General features: G+C 38.4%; 1 protein-coding gene across 5 annotated transcripts in view; it reads left to right on the top strand.

Annotated features, from left to right (window-relative positions):
* Positions 1-20,776, top strand: part of LOC116813300 (suppression of tumorigenicity 18 protein) — a 110,877-nt gene that overhangs the window by 68,004 nt on the left and 22,097 nt on the right. For all 5 annotated transcript variants that reach the window (XM_032759797.2, XM_032759795.2, XM_032759798.2 and 2 more), the window contains 6 exons: positions 3,046-3,291; positions 10,086-10,201; positions 15,767-15,829; positions 16,600-16,668; positions 19,888-19,950; positions 20,052-20,132. In XM_032759797.2, the coding sequence (XP_032615688.1) occupies positions 3,046-3,291; positions 10,086-10,201; positions 15,767-15,829; positions 16,600-16,668; positions 19,888-19,950; positions 20,052-20,132 (638 nt within the window). The remainder of the gene's footprint in view (positions 1-3,045; positions 3,292-10,085; positions 10,202-15,766; positions 15,830-16,599; positions 16,669-19,887; positions 19,951-20,051; positions 20,133-20,776) is intronic.

Genomic DNA, 20,776 nt, shown 5'->3' on the forward strand with positions numbered 1-20,776 from the left:
TGCTTTTGTGTTTTCCTTTTTGTTCTTTTTCAGAAAACACATTTCTCTCTTTTTACCCTAGTTGTAAACATAGTAGGAATGCCACATTGTTCTCTGCTGTCAGTAATACAAGTATTTTCCATGTAGAAACAGTGTTCATAATTATCACTTTCCTGACCACATAATGTGCCATTAAATAGGGGTAGTATATTTTCGTTAAGTATTTCTCTGTTGGTGGCCATCTAGGTCACTTCTTATTTTATAGTAAAGGTAAGGATTACAATGAGTAATTAGTTCAACCTTCAGTTTAATTATAATTTACATTAAATTTATAAAATTACCTTCACTAAAAATCCATACGCATAAAAAATAACTTTATTGAAGGCAGAAACAACCTATTTTCCAATTTTATTTTCCCTAGAATATAGTATCTTAAAAATATGAAGTGCTTTCTCAATAACTTAATGAATAAATAAAATGTGGGTAGCATCAGTAGCTCAAAAGTGGCTGAAATCGATGGCCTGGGATGTCCCCTCTAAGTCAGAAAGAACAGGAATACTAGTAATTCTATACCTAGCCCCAAGAGAACTTTAAATTTAAATACTTAAACTAAAGATCCAGAATAGCACTTGAAGAAATCAGAATATTAGAAGTTTGAGGGGGTGGGGGATGCATATCTGCCACAACTCCCCCAGCCCCTCCCTCCTTTTTGTGCTGCCATTTGGAGTTTCAAGCACAGAGAGAAGTGATGCACATTGATACTGCTCTGAATAAAAGCCCATGCTGTAAACGTGTGATCGCCCATCTATGGGCAGAAAGGGACCCTTCTCTGGTACTGCATGTAATTGTTGAAGGCATCTGTGCGCTCACTTAAAGCCCATCTGTACCCTGCTCCCCAGTGAGCCGCCCGCTCTCTCCCAGTGAAGTCAGGTGCTCAGAGCAGCAGGCTGGGCGCAGGATGTAGGAAAGCGCCTCTTTTAAACATTAGGAGTAATTGACTCGAAATATATAATCGCAACAACTCCTAGAATCTATCATTGTCTTAATGGACTATTTAGAATTTTTGCCTGTAAAAATTAAAATATACATTAGTCTTGTCTTGGAAGAGTTGATATTTTTCAGAGAAATCGAATCTGCACTATTTATGGGTTTTGCACTATAAAACTCTGCAGCCAGTCACATGGCTTCTTTTTCCTAAGCCATCTGTCACAGAGGTCTGGAATTTTATGTGAATGTTGGTTGTGCAGTCTTAACCCAAGTTTTTTTTTATTTTTTTTATGAAAAATGTCAGCAACTACAATATTTAGCATTTTACTTTACGTTGGCCATTAAACTTGATTACTATAGCTCTGTTTCATTGCTATTTACATATCAGCTACGAAGCCAAAAATTGTTTTGATGTGCTCCTGGCAGAATACATTGTGAGATCATGGAGAGAGAGCACACGTGGCACTGATATGGTTAATATCTTGGATTTTTGTAACTAAGGTTTATTAATGCTGGTATAAAAATGTATTTGATATTATACAGATGGCATAAGATGTTGTGGTTACTAAGTTATTATCCCGGATAAGCTGTACTGCCAAATTCGGGGCTTAAAACTATCACGAGAGATTAAACTATTTACTAAAAAGGGACAGAAAGATACGGCCAAAGCATCTTAGTACAACATATTAGAAGTGTATTTACCTCCCACAAATATAGTAAAGCATATCTATCTCGTAGGCTGAGAGATTGAAAATACAAACTTTGCAGGTAAAATAAGCAAATAAAAGAAAGGCTTTTATTTTCTAAGTCAGGCACAAGCAGCAAGCCCAGCTGATGCAGCCCAGTGGCGCCTGTTTGGGGGTTGGGAGTGGGGGTTGTTTAAAGGGAAGAGTTAAAACAAATCCCCTGGGAAGTAGCTCGTTACCACAAGAGTTCAGGATCTTGCTAAATATTCAAAGAAAAGTGGCCAGCCAAGAGAAAAAAAGAGAGTAGCCAAATTGTCAAGAAGTTAATTTTAAATTGATGGATGATGGCGACAATACCAGAAAGGTGCTATTCGACCCATTTAGAAAAATGACAGGCACCTTCCTCCTACCTTCTGAGAATGACTGCACAGTAATGTTCACAATTCATGACACCACATGAGCCATCCCAGTGTGAGAATCTTGTAGAACATACAAGGCACGTGAGCAGTTTGCTGGAGCTTGAACCAAATACAGAATGGGGTACTGTTCCTCCTGACACAGAAAAAACAAAACCAAGAAATAACACATGGCAAAAGGTAGAAGGTATCTCAAGAAGAAATACTGTGCGGTGGATTTAGTTTTAAGTCTCACACTAAATGTGGAGAAAATAAGCTGTTTTATAGTATTCTTAAGTTGGCACTATAGGGCTTCAACCTCAGTCAGCCTGTCAGCTGCTACCCAAAGCACCCGCCGACCACCACCAGGGTGAAGCATGGTTTGCACTGTCTGCCTCCCTCTCCCTGACCCCTACAATTTAGCAAAGCATTTCCGGCTCACGTAGCCTAGGGTAAAATGTTGCTTTTATATTAGTTTAATATTCCAATAAAAATTCTCTTCCACTGGGTTATTTTTGCATATTTCTCATGTGAGATTAATATTATGATTTGAAGGGTTGGAAAGTTCTACATACCTTTTGATAAACACAAATGTGAATGCTTTAAATGATGAATTGAGAGTGATTATTCTGTAAACTAGAAAAGAAGATTTAAAGCTAAATTTGTAAGTGTGTGTGTGTATATATATGTGTGTATACGTATATACACACACACACATTTTCATAAAACCATTTTAGCCAATATATTTAGTATTTGGAGCATCTTATTTACATTAAGCTTACTTTGTTTAAACCCAGAAACACAAAGCTCACTAATGGGGCTGTTCTTAAAGTCTGCCTAAGAATTGAACATTACCCAACGCAAATCAGAAAGCTAGATTTAAAAGCAGATATACTTACATAAAAGCTTACATTTAAAATGATCCCTTAAAAGCCCCACATGGCTAGGCTGTAACTGCAAACTGCTTAAATGTTTTTCTGTTTCCTATTGTATACCAGGGAGCCGAAATAGAAGTGGATGAAAATGGCACATTGGACTTAAGCATGAAAAAAAATCGAATCCTGGACAAGTCTGCGCCCCTAACTTCCTCTAACACTTCTATTCCTACTCCTTCCTCTTCCCCATTCAAAACAAGCAGCATTCTGGTCAATGCAGCATTCTATCAGGCTCTTTGTGACCGAGAGGGCTGGGACACTCCTATCAACTATAGCAAAACTCACGGGAAGACAGAGGAGGAGAAAGAGGTATTGTTTCCATATGTCAATCAATAAGTCGAAGACAGCATGATTGCAGGGTATCACTAGCTTTTCCCTCCTAAATTATATTTCACATTCCTGTTCACATAATACATAATTCTGTACGTTGTTTTGGATTTTGATAAAGTGATGATTTTTAATGTCAGAGGAAATTCATTAACAAATCCAACTTTTATTATCACTTGCCTAAAATAATGTCACTATAGTAAATTTTATTCCTATTAAGGCTGAAATTTTGTGCCCTGCACAAGAGATTATATTATCTATCCCTTCATATAGCAGCTATAAGGGGCAATGTATTGCTCAACATTGAAATGCCAGCTTACTAATTCTTTCTGAACCAGAGGGTTGAACATGAAATCAAATCAGGGTCAAGTAAGAATCTTTGAGTCATGTCAAATTTCTTTCCATGGTTTTGTGAAGGAACTGTGTTAGCATACGTATGTATAGACTCATTGTTTAAGGCATTGGATCGAAATGTTGGATGTCTAAATTGAATTAATCTTGAAGTCAAGGATACCTATTTGTGTATTTGATTATCTTGGAGGTGGTTTTGGCCCTGAAAGCCAGATGGTGCCACAGTGCAGGAATTCATCTAACCTTTGCCTTATGGCTTGAGCCACCTGACTAGGCCTGATTAGCCGTGGACTACTTAGTGTCATTCAAAAGAACTGATAGCCAGAACCCTCAATTGTTTAGACTCTATGTAATTGCAGATGTGACCTTAATTATTACAGTAAGTAATCCTGTTTTGCTATTTGTCAGGGAAGTTGTTGATGGGCTTGCCAGTTGATATGTGTAAAGAACTGAAATAGCCATTCTCTGCAGCAGTGTGCAATGCCTTTTATAGCTTTTTGAAGTTTAGAGACTTTGGATGGTGAGATCTAATTTGATTTTTGTACATGCTTAACATCTCAAAGTATAAGTCAACATACACAGTTTTGATCACAAGATTGGGCTGTTTTTCTTTCCCCCTTCCCTTCCCTTCCCTTCCCGTCGCTTCCCTCCCCTCCCCTCCCCTTCCCTCCCCTCCCCTCCCCTTCCCTCCCCTCCCCTCCTTCCCCCTCTCCCTTCCTTCCTTCCTTTCTTTCTTCCTTCTTTCCTTCAGCACAGTTTTGCCAACATCTCCAAGTCCAGTCAGTGACATGGGACCTGGAGATACAGCAATGAATAGGACACACTTCCACCATGCATGTGTGTCACAGTCACGCATGTGCTCAGAAGACTGACCTATAGGCAAATACACTGATAAACAGAGTAGCACGCACAGGCACACAACGTGGAGAGGGAGGAACGGCTAACTGCATCAAGTGGCTGGGTGTGGACCCCTGGGAGACACCCTCAGCATCTGAGGCAGCCTGTGTGTCTCCAGCACTCAAGCCATCACATGGAAGGATGAGGGGATTCACACACTGCAGGTTTTGTTTAGATTCTGTCATACTGGCCTTAGTCATTTTATTCTGCCTGGCTTTTCAAAATTCACCCAAAGCATCCAAGGACAGCCTTAACCAATCTATCATAGTACTATTTTAGAAGAATCATTTATTAAAATAATACATATTTGATGATAACGAATGTGAAACTGATGCCTGCAAAGTATAAGAAGCTCATTTGCCTCAAATGATGACCACAAACTGGCAAGTGTTCATCTTTCCCCCGACCACTGTGCCCACTGCCATCTCAGGCTTGTGCCAAAAAACAGAGGTTACACCTAATTCTGTCTATGTGTATCATCTAAAAGTCTGTCAGTGTTCACATCCCTCGAGTATCCTGCACATCTTGTCTGAAATGGAAGTAAGCAGCAAGCCAGGAAGTGGGCAAGTTAAGAGGAACGATTGTGATGAGATCAAAATTGTTGATGCACTCCTACTACATATGAGTTAGCTTTGGGTAAGGGAATGTGCTTCAATTCACATGACTGCTTAATCTCCAGCCAGGCCACTGCTGCTCAGATCATGGCACATTGCATCTACAGCCCTAAAGGGAAACCTGACCGTTGGCCCAGGATGTGTGGATGTGGGTCCAGTAGAAGTCCTTATGTTACAGGAAGGACAGTGTCTCATGAATTAAGTATAACTGCTTCATGCAGGTTCAAAATCCCAACATGTTCTCATTTCTGGGAGTATCTCGATGCCATATGCAGAGTGGCACTTGGGCTTTCTGCACTCATCCTTGTGATTATGGCGAATGTATTCGCCAGAAAGTGTCAGGCATAAGCCTCCAATCCTGAGTAGTAACAAAACACATTTGCTTCAAGTAGGTTCTCATCTTCATCTAGGGTGTCTTGTGTTGTTTGACACTGATTATACTTTTGTGCCCTCAGCAACGATGTCAACATTGCACTCTTCATATTCTCAGAAACCCGTTCCTATCACTTCCGTAGCCACAGTTCTTATCACCCAGAAAGCCAGAAAATGAGATTTCATAAGAAATATTTTGTTACTTTTTAATCTTGTTTTTTGCTTAATTTCAAAAAATCATCTGGATTCATCTTGGTAGCTTTATAGATTCAACTTGAGTATGTTTTTATCTCCTGCATATATATCTGGGACAATGTTTCATTTCCCAGCAAATTCACACACACAAAATGGGATTCTTCAGAGTGGATTGATGGTCTTTACAGAATGGCTTACTTACTCCAGGTCTGACAACACAGGCTTGGACTACTACAGTTTTCAACCTAAGTATTGTGACATCTGGAATTTAGAAGCTATGTGGGAATTCAGTGTCACTAAGAGTATCAAAGAGGACTTTGGAGATGCTAAGTGAGCTCTTGGACTCAATGTGCTTGCCCTAGGATTCAGCTGACAGAATATTTGTTTAAGCTAAATGCTTATTGTCCCAGCTATCTGAACAGGGTGATTCATTGGTTGGGGAAGCTAAGGCTGGTGGAGACACACACATAAAAGTACTTCTGAATCACTCTAACTCCTGATATGGTTTCTCACTCGTGTTCTCTGTTCCCTCATCCGTGCCAAGGTAATCTACTAACAGTATTTTTCACATCCTGTTCTGGATCTTGAAAATGAAAAATGTAATGTTTGGTAGGTATTATTTTGAAAAATTAGATTGTATTAAATGAGCTCATTGACAAGCTATCAGAGGGATACCACATTCAATAAAATAAAGATAAGGAACCTTTATACACAATGTCTCATTATCCCAACAATCTCGAAAAGCAGGATTATTATCAAATTTTTTAGAGGAGAAATGTGAGGGGGGTAAAGTTTTGCTCCTGGTCATATGAAATTAAGTAATAGGCCTGCAATTCCCTACAACAAAGAAAAAAAAGAGAAGAAGGTAAATGAGGAAAAGGTAAATGAGGTAAAAGGTAAATGAGGAAAAGGAAAAAGAAGAAGGTAAAAGGAAAAAAAGGAAAAGAAAAAAAAATCACCAAAAACTGGAAACTGCTTAGGGGATATTGAGAAAAATTTAATAGGAAAGAAAAAAGAGAAGAATGAAGAAATGGCAGGTGGCAAGGTGTGTTGGCAGCAACAGTTGTCTAAAGTGTTTCTGCGGGTGCAGGAGTGGAGCTCCTGTGATCCGGGCAAGTCCACACAATGTGACCACAAAGAACAGTTCCGGGACTGACCCTTTCTTGTCACTTTCCAGTGAGCTTCCCTGGAATAGCTATGTGTGTTCCAGACAATCTATTGTTCACATTTGGAGACTGGAATGTGGTATGTCCCTGCTCCCACCCACATCTTTCCCTTTGCCACTTCCCTCTCCCCCCACCACATAAGACACATACACAACCAGAAATTGAGTGATTATTTCTAATTCATTGTTATCTAGTTCATATGCACAACAGTTGCTTAATTTTGGTAGTAATTTTCAGAAAATATTGTCTGTCTCTCTCAGTGAAATAGCCTGTCCAGATGCCCCCTAAAAAAAAATTCCTGGATCTGGAAAAAACTCAAAATATCTCGAAAGGAAAATGTTGAGAAATAACCAGGGCTGTCAGTTTCATTCAACTGTCAGTTCTCCAAAGATTTCAGGGCTTAAAATGTTAAGAGTGCCAGATGCTATTATCTGTTATTCATATTACCATTATGTCCTGGTCTTTACTGAAATCAACATAAACTTCCATCTGTACGTTAAAGGAATTTCATTCCATGCATGTACTCTCTAAACACACATATATATACCACATCCTCTTTTACACTGCCACAAAATAAAATTATGATTTTCAAAATTATACTTTAAATCTTGGAAAAAGATTTTTACAAATGCTATTGATTTACACTGGCTGCTGTTTAGGAATTCATTTGATATAAAATGCCTCCATAACAAAACTAATTATTTTAGTGACAGCCACCTGGATTTTAATACTTATACTCTCTGCAGGTTTCTAAGGGTAGAATGTTGAGCAAAGAAAAGGGGAAAAGACAATTATTTCATAAAACGATTGTATGTATATGAGTGTATGTGTTAAAGTTACGAAATATTTAAAAGGCCGTATGCAATAAAATTATCCTGTTGAAACATTATCACATATTACTATACCAAAATAAATAATATATATCCTGCAAGCTTTATGTTTATATTATTTAGTAAAATAACTTAAACTTTCATAATGGATTATTTCTTTCAAAATTCCCCATTCTCTTGCCTTCCATAATTATAGATTCAGCCCTAAAACAATAGCTAGAAACTTGTAATAATCTGTAAATATACAAGTCTTCTTAGAAAGACTTTGTTCATAACTTTACCATAAATAATAAAATGGCTCTTTTTACTTTATGCCATTTTCATTAAAAAAAAAAAAATCAGCATCTAAACAGAAAAACAAAAGCTGTTCCACATTGAGACAATATCGGATTTAGCATTTGTATCTACTTTCAAAAAGCTAAGACATTTCTAAATTGTAGTGGAAAATACTACTCAGGCCAAATCCAGATAGGACTAAATAAAGTAGATGGTGGAATTATCAGGTTTAAGGCCTTAAAATTTGGAATTTTTTCATTTTAGCCATTTACAGCATAAAACTTTAAAAGGTAAGTGTTAATCATCTATTTTGCTGTGGATCCCATGGAGGCAGCATTAAACTAGCACCTCTCTTTGCATCCTAGTGTGGAATTATTATCAAGCATACATTTCTCTTTATTTTTAAATCCCGTCTTTTTATCGGCTTCTATTTTCAGACATTTACCAGTAAAACAAAATGAAACACTTAACACCATCAATAATATGGATAAATTGTACTAAATCAGGTTTCATTAATGTAATCTGAAGACAATGTCACTTGAGACAGTGTATCAATGTATTTACTACAGTATGCTCTTGTGTAAAATAATTGATTGAATTGTTAGCCAAGTAATTAGTGAAAAAAATTACATTTGCCTTGATGACTGAGATCAGCATTTAGAATTTTTCTTTGGCTGGGAAAATCCAGGAATTTTGTTTTTTTCTCATTGCTTTTGAATATAGACTCAGAATTACTAAAATTATATTTTGCTATAGTATTTTTATATTCACTTAATTTAAAAAAATTATTTTGAATGATTCAAAATAGTTTACTTACCTTAAATATATCAGTACTTTTGAGATTTAGAAGACAGTTTTTTATATTAGTTCATCTGATTTTAATATTAAATCCAGAAAGTATTATATTTACTGGATACAAGATTAATGATGAAAGTAAGCTAATTATGTGATTGAGAAAAACCATCATTTGTTATCTGTGAAACAATACATCACTTGGTAAATAAATTGTTTGAAAGGATTAGTGAGTCTTCCTTATGAAATCAAGGTCGGTATTAAACTTAAGAGAAGAGCATGAAAATTAGGAATATCCAACAAGAAATTCCATCCAGGAAGGAAAGTGCTACAAGATACCCATTTAGCAAAAGAAGTAATTTCAGAAAAACAGGAAGTAGTATAAAAATAAAAGCAATTATCCAGAAAGATCAAATTAAATGCCTAAATACTGTAGCCTCAGTTATTACATATTTAAACAAATAATTTAGATTTTAATTATTTGTACATTAGAAAGGGCATTCAGTTAACCAAAACTTCCCCCTTTTCTGTTTAAAAGTTTGTGTGATTCATTTTTGCAATATTTCTTTGGTTTTACTGCTGTTGTGACTGCTGGACATATAAATGATTCCTGTGCTCTCTAGGGAGCATTCCTAATACAAGAAACCTTGAAACATACTAAAATATTAACTACATGGCTCAAGAAATACCTACCTCTGTAATCATATTTGCCAAAATGTGAACTTTTGAAAGGTGTTCTATATCAATTACACTTTTTCATTCTTCACTTAGAATAAAGATCTGTAACAACCAGGACATATTCTTATTATCACATTTATTTATTTTCTTTTCTTTTTTTTTGAGACAGAGTCTTGCTCTGTCACCAGACTGGAGTGCAATGGCGCCATCTCGGCTCACTGTAACCCCTGCCTCCCGGGTTCAAGCGATTCTCCTGCCTCAACCTCTTGAGTAGCTGGGACTACAGGCACGCACCACCACGTCCAGCAAATTTTTGTATTTTTGGTAGAGATGGGGTTTCACCATGTTGGCCAGGATGGTCTCGATCTCTTGACCTCGTGATCCGCCTGCCTTGGCCTCCCAAAGGCCAAGGATTACAGGCATCAGCCACCTGGCCTGGCCTATCTTATTTGTTTCTTATACAAATCCTCTAAGGTATTTCAGCCAAGTCCAAGTCCAAAACCAAAACTCAAACCTGGCCTCAATGATTTTAAATCTAGTTGTCTTTCCAGGGTTCCCTAATGGCTTCTGTGTTTTGTTTGTTTGTTTTTTTGTTTGTTTTCCAGAAAGACCCAGTGAGCTCTCTAGAAAATTTAGAGGAAAAAAAGTTTCCTGGAGAGGCCTCTATACCAAGCCCTAAACCCAAGCTTCATGCAAGAGATCTCAAAAAGGAACTAATCACGTAAGTAGTGCCCAATGCCATGCCCTCTAAGATTCTGGAATGAAGATTCAAGTTCATGACTTAGAGTTACAATATCCTGGCTTATACAGTTGATGTTAGGGTGATTGCTACCAGTCAGCAGTTAAACGTTAAACACGCATCTAACCTGAGCTAAGAGGGTATACATGATCTTATGCTAACAGAATTAAAAACCTGTTGATTAAAAAACAAAATAAGATAACACAATTAGAAATGCTTCTTAACCTGGTAACCGTTTACCCCCTGATCTAAGGGTTGGCTTCGGGGACTCTACTAACCTTCTAACACTTGATGCAAATTGTTATTTGGGCAAAGGAGTTACTGGTTTCCATCACATTTTCAAAGGGGTTCTGAGGCCCAGAAGAGTTTAAAGAGCAGGGTACCCGAAGGCAGCAAGTATGAGTTATGTACTAGCGGGTGAATGAGTGAATCAAATGCAGGAAACTGTTTCCCATGTGTAAGTGATTAAATATTAATCAAGTCTACTCATATATAAATCTATTTAAAGCTGCCAGTTAATGAGAGTTTACAGCAAGGAGTAACGCGTCCACTTAGGAATCAGGCCTGTACCTTCTCTTCTGTGTCCCTTATCAAAAAATATGTTTAAACTTTTCCAAAAAAAAAAACTGTAAAAACCTCTCCTGACCCAGCTTCCACCTGGACTCTCTGTCTCCCCTTCCTTTGCCAGCTGAACGTATCAAGAAAGTTGTTGGTCCTGTGTGATGCAGTTTCCCTCCTGAATCTTTTCCAGACAGATCTCCAGGGACCTCCCTTCCCTCAGCATCCCCTTCCCCTCTCAGAATCTTGGTCCAGGAGCCTCTTGTTCCTACTAGACAGGCAGCAGGATGCCACAGAGCTGATCTCCCTCCTCCACAACCCATTGTCTACACTTGGCCTCTAGGATGCCTCAACTCTGGACTCTTCCTTCATCTCACTGCTAGCCCTTCTAGACTCATGTGTAGCTCTCTAAAGAGTGGGGTGCCTCTGAGCTCTGTCCTGGGACCCTTCCTTCCTGCTATCTGCACTCACTCCTGCTGAGGACTCCTTGGCTGCCACCCCGCTGTGACCTCCAGAGGCCCACCCACCACCCCACAGGGGCAGTGAGTGCTCCCATCCCCCCGCCTCCCACTCTGGGCTTCTTGCTTCCCCTAAGCACTCTAGGAATGAGGCAGGGCCTTAGGGTTGCTGTTCCCTCTGCCCAGAATGCTGTCCCCAAGGCTTCTGCAGGGCCCACATCCTCTCCTCCCTCAGCGCAGCTTTTCTCTCAAACATCACTTATGTGAGAGGCCTTCAGGCTACTGTGCTTCCCCACCCTCAGCCCTGATGATCCCATTCCCAGATCTTTTCTTCACTTCCCTCCACTCTCTATTTTCTGCCTCCTTTACCAAGAACAAAGCCTCAGAGGGCACAAAGTGGGGGCGGGGGGTCTTCTCTCCTCCGTCTTTGCTCTCTACCTTGTCCACATCATTGATGCATAATATTTACTATGCAACGTCTTAATTCCCCTTATTTCCTCTTCTCTACCTTGTCCATACCATTGGTGCATAATATGCACTGTGCTGCCTCTTGTTTCCCCACCTACATGGACAATGACTTGGGAGCAGGGAATGCATTTCAAATGCTGGTGCCAAGAACAGGGCCTTGCACATAGTAGGTGTTCAGTAAAAATTATTCCGAGTCTGTCATCAGTTTGCCCTATTGATATGTGAGTGACTTTAAAATAAGCTTAGACTTTGCATTCTCAAAGGATTTTGTAGGCAAACATTACTGGCTGAAATAGCATTCTCCCTTGTAAACTCGATGTCCACCTGGGGCTTGGTGGTTGACGATATAACAGATGGTTCCAGACATGCTGGAACTTAAATCGGCTTGAACACTGTTTCAGGTTCAGTGACTTGAGACCTTAGAAGTCACTTCTAACTTCTCAGAAACTTCTTAGAAGCCACTTAGGCCAGCCAGACACCTTTTCCCAAGTGGACCTGCTGTTTGAAACTTTTCATCTTTGTATTTTTTTCATGTGTTATTTTTAGTATCTTCAAAAATGGCAAAATTTTATCCTTTGAAGGTAGATTGCTGGAAATTGCTAAAAGTCATCCCAAACTAAATGTAGTATAAAAGATTGAAAATTAACCTACAATACCATTTTGGGTCAGAAAAATGAAGCATGATTATTTTGCAAAGGGCACTTCTCCATGGTATGAAGGTAAATATAAAAAAGGAAGGATTTCAAAAAGATACTGAATGATTTTGGGAATATAATCATTCCAAAAATTCTTAAGAAATTACTCACTCAGAAGCCTCATAGTTCTTCCATTTTATTTATCTATTTATTTATCTGTTTGTTTGTTTGTTTGTTTGTTTATTTATTTATTTATTTATTTATTTTGAGATGGAGTCTTGCTCTGTCGCCCAGGCTGGAGTTCAGTGGTGCGTTCTCGGCTCACTGCAAGCTCCACCTCCCATGTTCAATCTCCCACCTCAACCTCCCAGGTAGCTGGGATTACAGGCGCCCACCAACACACCCGGCAAATTTTTGTATTTTTAGTAGAGACAGGGTTTCGCCATGTTGGCCAGGCTGGTCTCAAACTCCTGACCTCAGGTGATCCACCCACCTCAGCCTCCCAAAATGCTGGAATTACAGGCGTGAGCCACCGTGCCCAGCCTAATTCATGCATATTAGACAGGGTGAGTGCTTTGATGGATATCACTTATTTGCACGTGTCTGAGTTGGTATATTTGTCTTGTAAAAGTCATACTACATTCCATGTCACCCTGTCCTTATTATATTTTGCTTTGTGTTTCTAACAGTACCTTGATTGCTTACCAAAAACTTTGTTTAGATTAGGACTTTTTGGATGTCACTAATTATCTTAGAATTTCCTTACGATTTCAGTGTCACTTACTGAGAAAACTAGCTAGTTTCTTTCTTCCAATTTTCGTATTTTCATCAGAAAACCTTCCCAAAATATATCTCCCAACTAATATTGGCACATGTCATTATGTAAAATTTTTCACTGTAGATTTGGAATTTAGTCTAGCTATCAAAATTCTAAACTGCAACTTTCCCCTGTATAATGTTGTCTCCAGTTTTTCTTTATTTCCTGACCTTTTAATACCACTAAACTTAAAAATAAATTATCAGCTAATTGAATGCATATTTCATTATTATATTTTACAGGTAATTTATAGCTGGTGTTTAAAAACCTCTGACACTTCTTGGCTTCTCCTGGCAATATTAATGGGAGTAATTTAAAAATATAAAAATAGGCCAGGCGGGGTGGCTCATGCCTGTAATCTCAGCACTTTGGGAGGCCGAAGCAGGCAGATCACCTGAGGTCAGGAGTTCGAAACCAGCCTGGCCAACATGGTGAAACATCTCTACTAAAAACACAAAAATTAGTCGGGCGTGGTGGTACACGCCTGTAATCCAAGCTACTCAGGAGGCTGAGGCAGAAGAATCGCTTGAGCCCAGGAGGTGAAGTTTGCAGTGAGCCGAGATCGTGCCACTGTACTCCAGCCTGGGTGACAAAGCAAGACTCTGTCTCAAAAAAAAAAAAAAATAAATAATTATATGTATAAAATATATGTATAAAATGCAATGCTGTTTTTAACACTAGATGGCGATGTATTTCTAAAGTGGGAATTCCCAGGCAATTGAAACACCTCTCACTCTGAATACTCCAGTTGTATGTTTAGAAAAGATTTTTTTACATTTACTGAGTGAATGGCACTTGCAAGATAACTCAGCCAAAATGTTAGTAACTGGTTTTTGTCTTTATTTTTTAACATATATTTATAGCTTTTATAGTTTTTGTTTCTGATATCTCATCCAGGAAAAGGGATGGGGAAAGAAGATAGATGACTTAGCTTGGATCAGACCCTGAAAATCAAACATTCCTTTGAAAGATGGGAATGCTCTAACTCTTATAGTTTCTTTAGATACCTGAAAATGATTGGAAAGTGGATCACAGGAAGAAAAATACTTAGAAAGTGATAACTCAGAAAACATAGGAATAGTGTTAGTCTATCCCAAAATGTCCCTTCAAAAGGCTAAAACATGTATTCTGTATATCTGGATAAGTCCTCGCTTTAGGCAGGATGTCAAAAAAAAGATCAGATGCGTGACCGGTGTAGTTGATGTTCCCGTCTGATTATTGACACCACCGCAAATAACACTGAGTAGGCTGGGGTCCACCTGCTTATTACAAATGAATGACTTTCAAACACCATCAGAGGAAACTAAATGACTGAGAAACCAAGGAATCTATTAATTGTGGAAGAAAACTGCTGAGGACAACTAACTACCTTCTTACATGATTATTATTATTTTAGGGATGGGGTCTCACTTTGTCACCAAGGCTGGAGTGTAGTGGCACAATCATAGCTCACTGCAGGCTCGAACTCCTGGGCTCAAGCAATCCTCCTGCCTCAGTTTCTTAAGTAGCTGATTACATTATTTTTACAACACATATAAGGTGGACAGGACATGACCAGGTTCAGAGACAAAATGAAATGCAGGGACACACATCTTAATGCAGTGAGATTCTTGGCAGATGACCTGAGAGCCTATTCTTAGGCTAATGGTGAATTAGCAATTGTCTTCGCTGGCTTCAAGCTTTGGGTGAAATTGCTTGAATGCTTTACAGACTAAACTTCTTGCCTGCTTCATACTGTCAGCAACTTTCCCACCTAAAATATCAGTTTACATTTTAGTCAAAGATTTTCAGTGGTTTCTAAAATGTTTATAAATTTACTAGGTTGCCTTGCTCTTAAAAACTCACAAAAATTTCTTTCTGGAATATGTCATATAATGGGTGCTGGTGTTCCTAAGATCTGCTATCATAGTAAAGCTTGGGTTTCTAATATTTATTTTTTATAACATAAGTATTTTTCTTTTTCTTTTTCTTTCTTTTTTTTTTTTTTTTTTTTTGAGACAGAGTTTTACTCTTGTTGCCCAGGCTGGAGTGCAATGGCGCAATCTCGGCTCACCACAATGTCCGCCTCCTGAGTTCAGCTGATTCTCCTGCTTCAGCCTCCAAGTAGCTGGGATCACAGGCATGCACCACCATGCCTGGCTAATTTTGTATTTTTAGAAGAGATGGGGTTTCTCCATGTTGGTCAGGCTGGTCTCGATCTCCCGACCTCAGGTGATCCACCTGCCTCGGCCTCCCAGGTGCTGGGATTACAGGCGTGAGCCACCATGCCCGGCAACATATACATTTTTCAAATGAATTAAAACATCTTTGATTGCTAACTCACAACATCACTAGGACATCACTTTCCCACATTAATGGAATCAAATAATAGAATGTGATGTTGAAACAGATACCTAAGGAAGTAAGTCATCATGCTATGATTTTTAGTTTTCTTTTAGGTAGTCCTCTGGTTCTTATATAATATAAATCCTTGATACACTAGCTTCTGCATGTCCTTTACTGTGTTAACTTATCTTGCACAGAGAAGCTACCTCCTCCGTAATCTACTGGGCAGAGGAAATGAACCTGGGAAATGAGCTTGACTCTAATGATGTATTTTCTGTTAACTCAGCTGTCCAACACCAGGATGTGATGGAAGTGGCCACGTGACAGGAAACTATGCATCTCATCGCAGGTACCCAATGACCTCATGTGCAGTCAGATTTTCATGGTCTTGTTCTATTTTAAATACTTATTCTCACCCTTTCTATCCATGTATTATCTGAAGCAGGAAATGGAGAGTGAGTTGGTTGGGTTTTTGGTTTATTTTCTTTTTCAGAAATAAAATTATGTGATATAAAAATCACGATTCTTGGTCAAAATGGTTTTCTGATCCTGTAGTCTGGGTTATAAGTGAAAAGTTGAGCTCATGTCAGGCTTCGGTTCTGTGTGGCTTGAGGACTCATGTGGAATGAGGAATAAATACAACAGTGACTCAAATCGACCATTTGCCCCAGGAAAAGTAATACCCTCAATCCTGGGCAAATAACAAATTGAGGCATTTGAGAGATTAAACAGTGCAAAGGAGTTGCTTTAATCTTTCCACTCACCATCTCCATTGATGGGATTTGTCTTCCCTTTGGAAAAGCACCATCACCTGGTTGTGCAGCAGGAATGGACTCTGTGTGTGGGTGATCATTGCATCCCTGAGCTTTAGAGTTGGGGGGTCTCATTGGGCTAAAGTCATTCATTTGATAAACAGAAAATCTGAGTGTATGAGAAATAGTTGAAGTGCCACCAGCCCAGACTGGCAAGAAGAGAAAAGCCAGATTCAAAGCCAGTTTTTTTTTTTCCCCAATCCGCTGTCACCAATAATTTAACGTATGTTCACGACTCAGGATGCCATTTGACTCAGATTTGTATATGTCAGTGTTGTGTTGTGTTTTTTTCCTCATCCCTCTCTAGTGTTTCTGGATGTCCTTTAGCAGATAAGACTCTAAAATCCCTCATGGCTGCCAACTCTCAGGAGCTTAAGTAAGTGCGGGACGCGTGGCCAGCTTGCCCTTCATCCACACGGTAGGACCCTCTCGTTCAGTGCCCATTCATTGCCCAAGTGATCAGCAACAAGCAGTATGTCCTGCCTGCCGGGATCACAGCATAGGCACTTTCTTACTAAAGCGCTGGGATGACTGAAACAAAATCACTGTAATTTAATTTAGTTAATTTGCTTGCTTTGGGGGCTTTGTATTTTATAATAATTTTTAAAAGAGTGATGTAATAGTTAACGCAATACTTTTTTCTGTAAATTTCAGAATCTATGTATTAAATCAGACCTGTGAAGGAGTCCCAAAGCATACCTGCCATTTAATTTTAAAGAAATTGCATAATCCTTAACCTGCTGGGTATTTTGATTTGTACAACTGCCTTTCACTCCTGGGTGCCAAAAACAGTTTGGGCTCATTCCTGCCTCATCTACAAGATCTCAAAGTCACATGTATATTAACTTTTACTTTGTGATTTCATTTTTCCTGCTCATCTTCTTTTAATACAAAGTTCTCATTTGTTTATTTTCACATCTTATTATATTACGTATAGAACAATAAACATTTATAATCTACCTTTTACCTCCTTAAAAATATGATAGGGCACAAATTTTAAAAGATAAAGAAATAGGATTAAATAAAACTAATTAAATTTTTTTGCAAATAATAAAGTGTTAGAAAAAATGAGTATTACTACATCTACTGGTAAAACAATATGCGTAGACAGCAGCATCAGCGTTTGGTGTCTAAAACACATGTAACATTTCATGTATTATATTTTCTTAGCATTTTGTTAGTCTTTCACTTTTTTAAGTTGTTTGAAATTTTTTTATCCAAAAACTAAGTTTATGAAAGAAGATGTGATAATGGATAGATATGAAAATTTGGAATCTTAGTACCAAAAAATAGTAAAATAAACTGTGAAATATACTTTTCTCATTTTCTTTCTTTTTTTTTTTTCTTTTTTTTTTTTGTAGACGGAGTTTTGGTCTTGTTGCACAGGTGCCCAGGCTGGAGTGCAACAGCACAGTCTCGGCTCACTGCAACCTCTGCCTCCCAGGTTCAAGCGATTGCCTGTCTCAGTCTCCTGAGTAGCTGAGATTACAGGCATGCACCACCATGCCCGAGTACTTTTTGTATTTTTAGTAGAGACACGGTTTCACCATGTTGGCCAGGCTGGTCTCAAACTCCTGACCCCAGGTGATCTGCCCACCTCGGCCTCCTAAAGTGCTGGGATTATGTGAGCCACCGTGCCTGGCCACTTTTCTCATTTTCAGTGTAAAATATGATTTACTTTGTCAGTGTGGATTTTAGAAGTTATTTTATTCACTGGCATTTTTCTACACTAAAATATAAGTAGTAAGTAGAGACTAATAATTAACAGACTGAAAAGTGAAATGTACCAAAACATCTTACTGAATTGCTGTAAACTTCTACATTGCCACATCTTAATTATAGCTATTGGGTCTCTTAAATATTTTCTGAAAAACTTGCTTCTAGAAAAATGTTGGTAATACACTGAAAACATGTAAATTGAGAGATCCTATAGCAATATTCATTATTTAATATTTTATACAGCTATCTAATAAGTAATGTCTTTGGTTTTTTTCCATAGATACGTTTTTTCCATACAAGAAAATTTCTTCCATGCAAGAAAAATCAAAGAGACATTTTATTGACCTCTTGTTTAGATATTCATGGAGAACGCCCAAAAACGGTTATTCAGCACAGATATTTCCATATCAATATGCTATAAAACCACTTTTTTACTAAGAAATGTTAATAGAAAAAGACTAGCATGTAAAACTTTCTTATAATGGAAGATACATATTATGTCTTTAAATGGTGATAAAAGACTCAATGCAGGTTGCTCTGGTTAGCCTGAAGAGATGTGTGCTCATTTTATATTACATTTGAAAAAAGAAAAAAAAAGGCATTTGTTCCCTATTTTCTGACTCAGGCTTGAATGTAAATGCATTCTGTGAAATTTCAGGGGAATGGAATTTAAGGAAAGGGATAGTAAACACATTTTTCTTTGGATTATTGTTTTTCTCAAATGGAAATTTGATCTGAACCACAGTGTGCATTCAGAAAATTAAGTATTTTGTGATGCCCTCTAGTTTTTGTTTGCATTGGGGATTTTCTAAAAAGACAGCAAAAAGGTGAAAGTCTGCGTAAACTTTTATATTTAAGAATATTTTGAAACCTATTCCTAATCAGCATTCCTAGTAGAAATTGGATTCCCTGTCATCTTTCACTTTTCTCATTCCAAATTTAATGGTTGATTGTTGATATAGTTATTGATGGATTTTCCCCCAAAGACTGTTTAACTTGGGCCATGAAGCAGGACAGACCAGGTGCAAATTATTGAGGTTCTTTGATAATCCCATAAATGTTCCAAGTCTCTGCAGTTCACATGTGTCACTGTTGTTCATCTGAAATCAATGGATTATCATAGTCGCACAGCATATCAGAGAAAATAAATTATTCATAAAAATCATTTGGAGGCGGGGCACAGTAGCCCACGCCTGTAATACCAGCACTTTGGGAGGCTGAGACGGGCAGATCACCTGAGGTCAGGAGTTTGAGATCAGCCTGGCCCACATGGTGAAACCCTGCCTCTACTAAAAATACAAAAATTAGCTGGGCATGGTGGCATGTGCCTGTAATCCCAGCTACTCAGGAGGCTGAGTCAGGAGAATCACTTGAACCCGGGAGTTGGAGGTTGCAGTAAGCCGAGATCGCAGCATTGCACTCCAGCCTGGCCACAGAGCGAGACTCTGTCTCAATAATAATAATAATTTGGAAAACTTTTCTTTTTACATAAAAGGTAAGAACTTTGCATGATGTAGACAGAAGCCCAGCAATAAGTTGTGGACTGATTTTCAAGTCCCTTCTATATGAGGTTAAAAATAAAGAATATACAATAAATAACAACTAATCCATTGTCACTCAGTAGTCATATATCCTTAAAAAATATTTAAATTGATTATTAACCAAAAGATAATTATATTTAAGCAGAAACAGTCTCACACCAAAAGCAGCTCATTGTTTTTAGTTGTATTTGGCTGTGTGACCACGCCTCCCTCCATGTGAACTGCAGAGACTTGGAACATTAATGTGATTACCGAAGAACCTAAATAACTTGAGTGTGACCCCCACTCCCCCTACTACAACCTCTCGGCCCATGCTCTCTTCCTGTGCCTTCCAGGTGTCCAACCCCAGGCTGCGATGGCTCGGGGCACGTGACTGGAAACTATGCTTCCCACAGAAGGTAGGACTAATCTTGTTTCTGAGATGTGGAAATGAGCTTGTTGGCAGCAGTCAGAGAGATCACATAACTTTGTTTTGTTCTTTGTCGGGTCCCTATTTCAGCTTGTCCGGATGCCCTCGTGCAAGGAAAGGTGGTGTCAAAATGACCCCTACCAAGGAAGAAAAAGAAGACCCTGAACTGAAGTAAGTGCAATAGTTGAGACATGGGGGTCAGCTGTCTCTTGGTAAAATGGGAGGGACCTGGGTCGGGATGCAATTGAACACGGATTGAGTTTCAGGGAAGGTGTACCCTATTAAATATAAGCAAGAGTCAAGCTATTTGGTGGTTTGAGAAAAGTTCCCAATTTATAGCTACATTTCCACAGCTCTTTGATAATGCAAAAGATTGTTTTAAAAAGTAACAGTTTCATACATTTCTCAATTGTTTTAAAGGAAAGTAGTATTGTGGAAGTGCTATACAATGATAAATATGGCAGCATTTTCCCCTGAAACTTTAATTTTGCTTAAGGTGAAATTATATCTAAATTGAATTCCTTCCTCTAAGAAAGGTCATGGATGATAAATGCAGATATAGATGTAGAAATTTGTTTTCTCAACAACAGTTCTAAATGCAATATTTAAACATTTAGAAACTCAAATTCCAATTCTATGAGTAATGTGCTATGTAGCATCTGTTAAGGCAGTTAACATGTTACACCTTTGGCCTTTGGAAGCAACATAACATAGTCCTTATGTAGTTGGCTCTAGACCTAAAAAGTGTGGGCATGAACTTGGCTCCAAATGGGTGGCAAGTTACCTGAGCTCTCTAAGCCTCGTTATTCCTCATC

This window comes from Hylobates moloch, unplaced genomic scaffold (assembly GCF_009828535.3).
Source record: "Hylobates moloch isolate HMO894 unplaced genomic scaffold, HMol_V3 SCAFFOLD_9, whole genome shotgun sequence".
NCBI lineage: Eukaryota > Metazoa > Chordata > Mammalia > Primates > Hylobatidae > Hylobates > Hylobates moloch.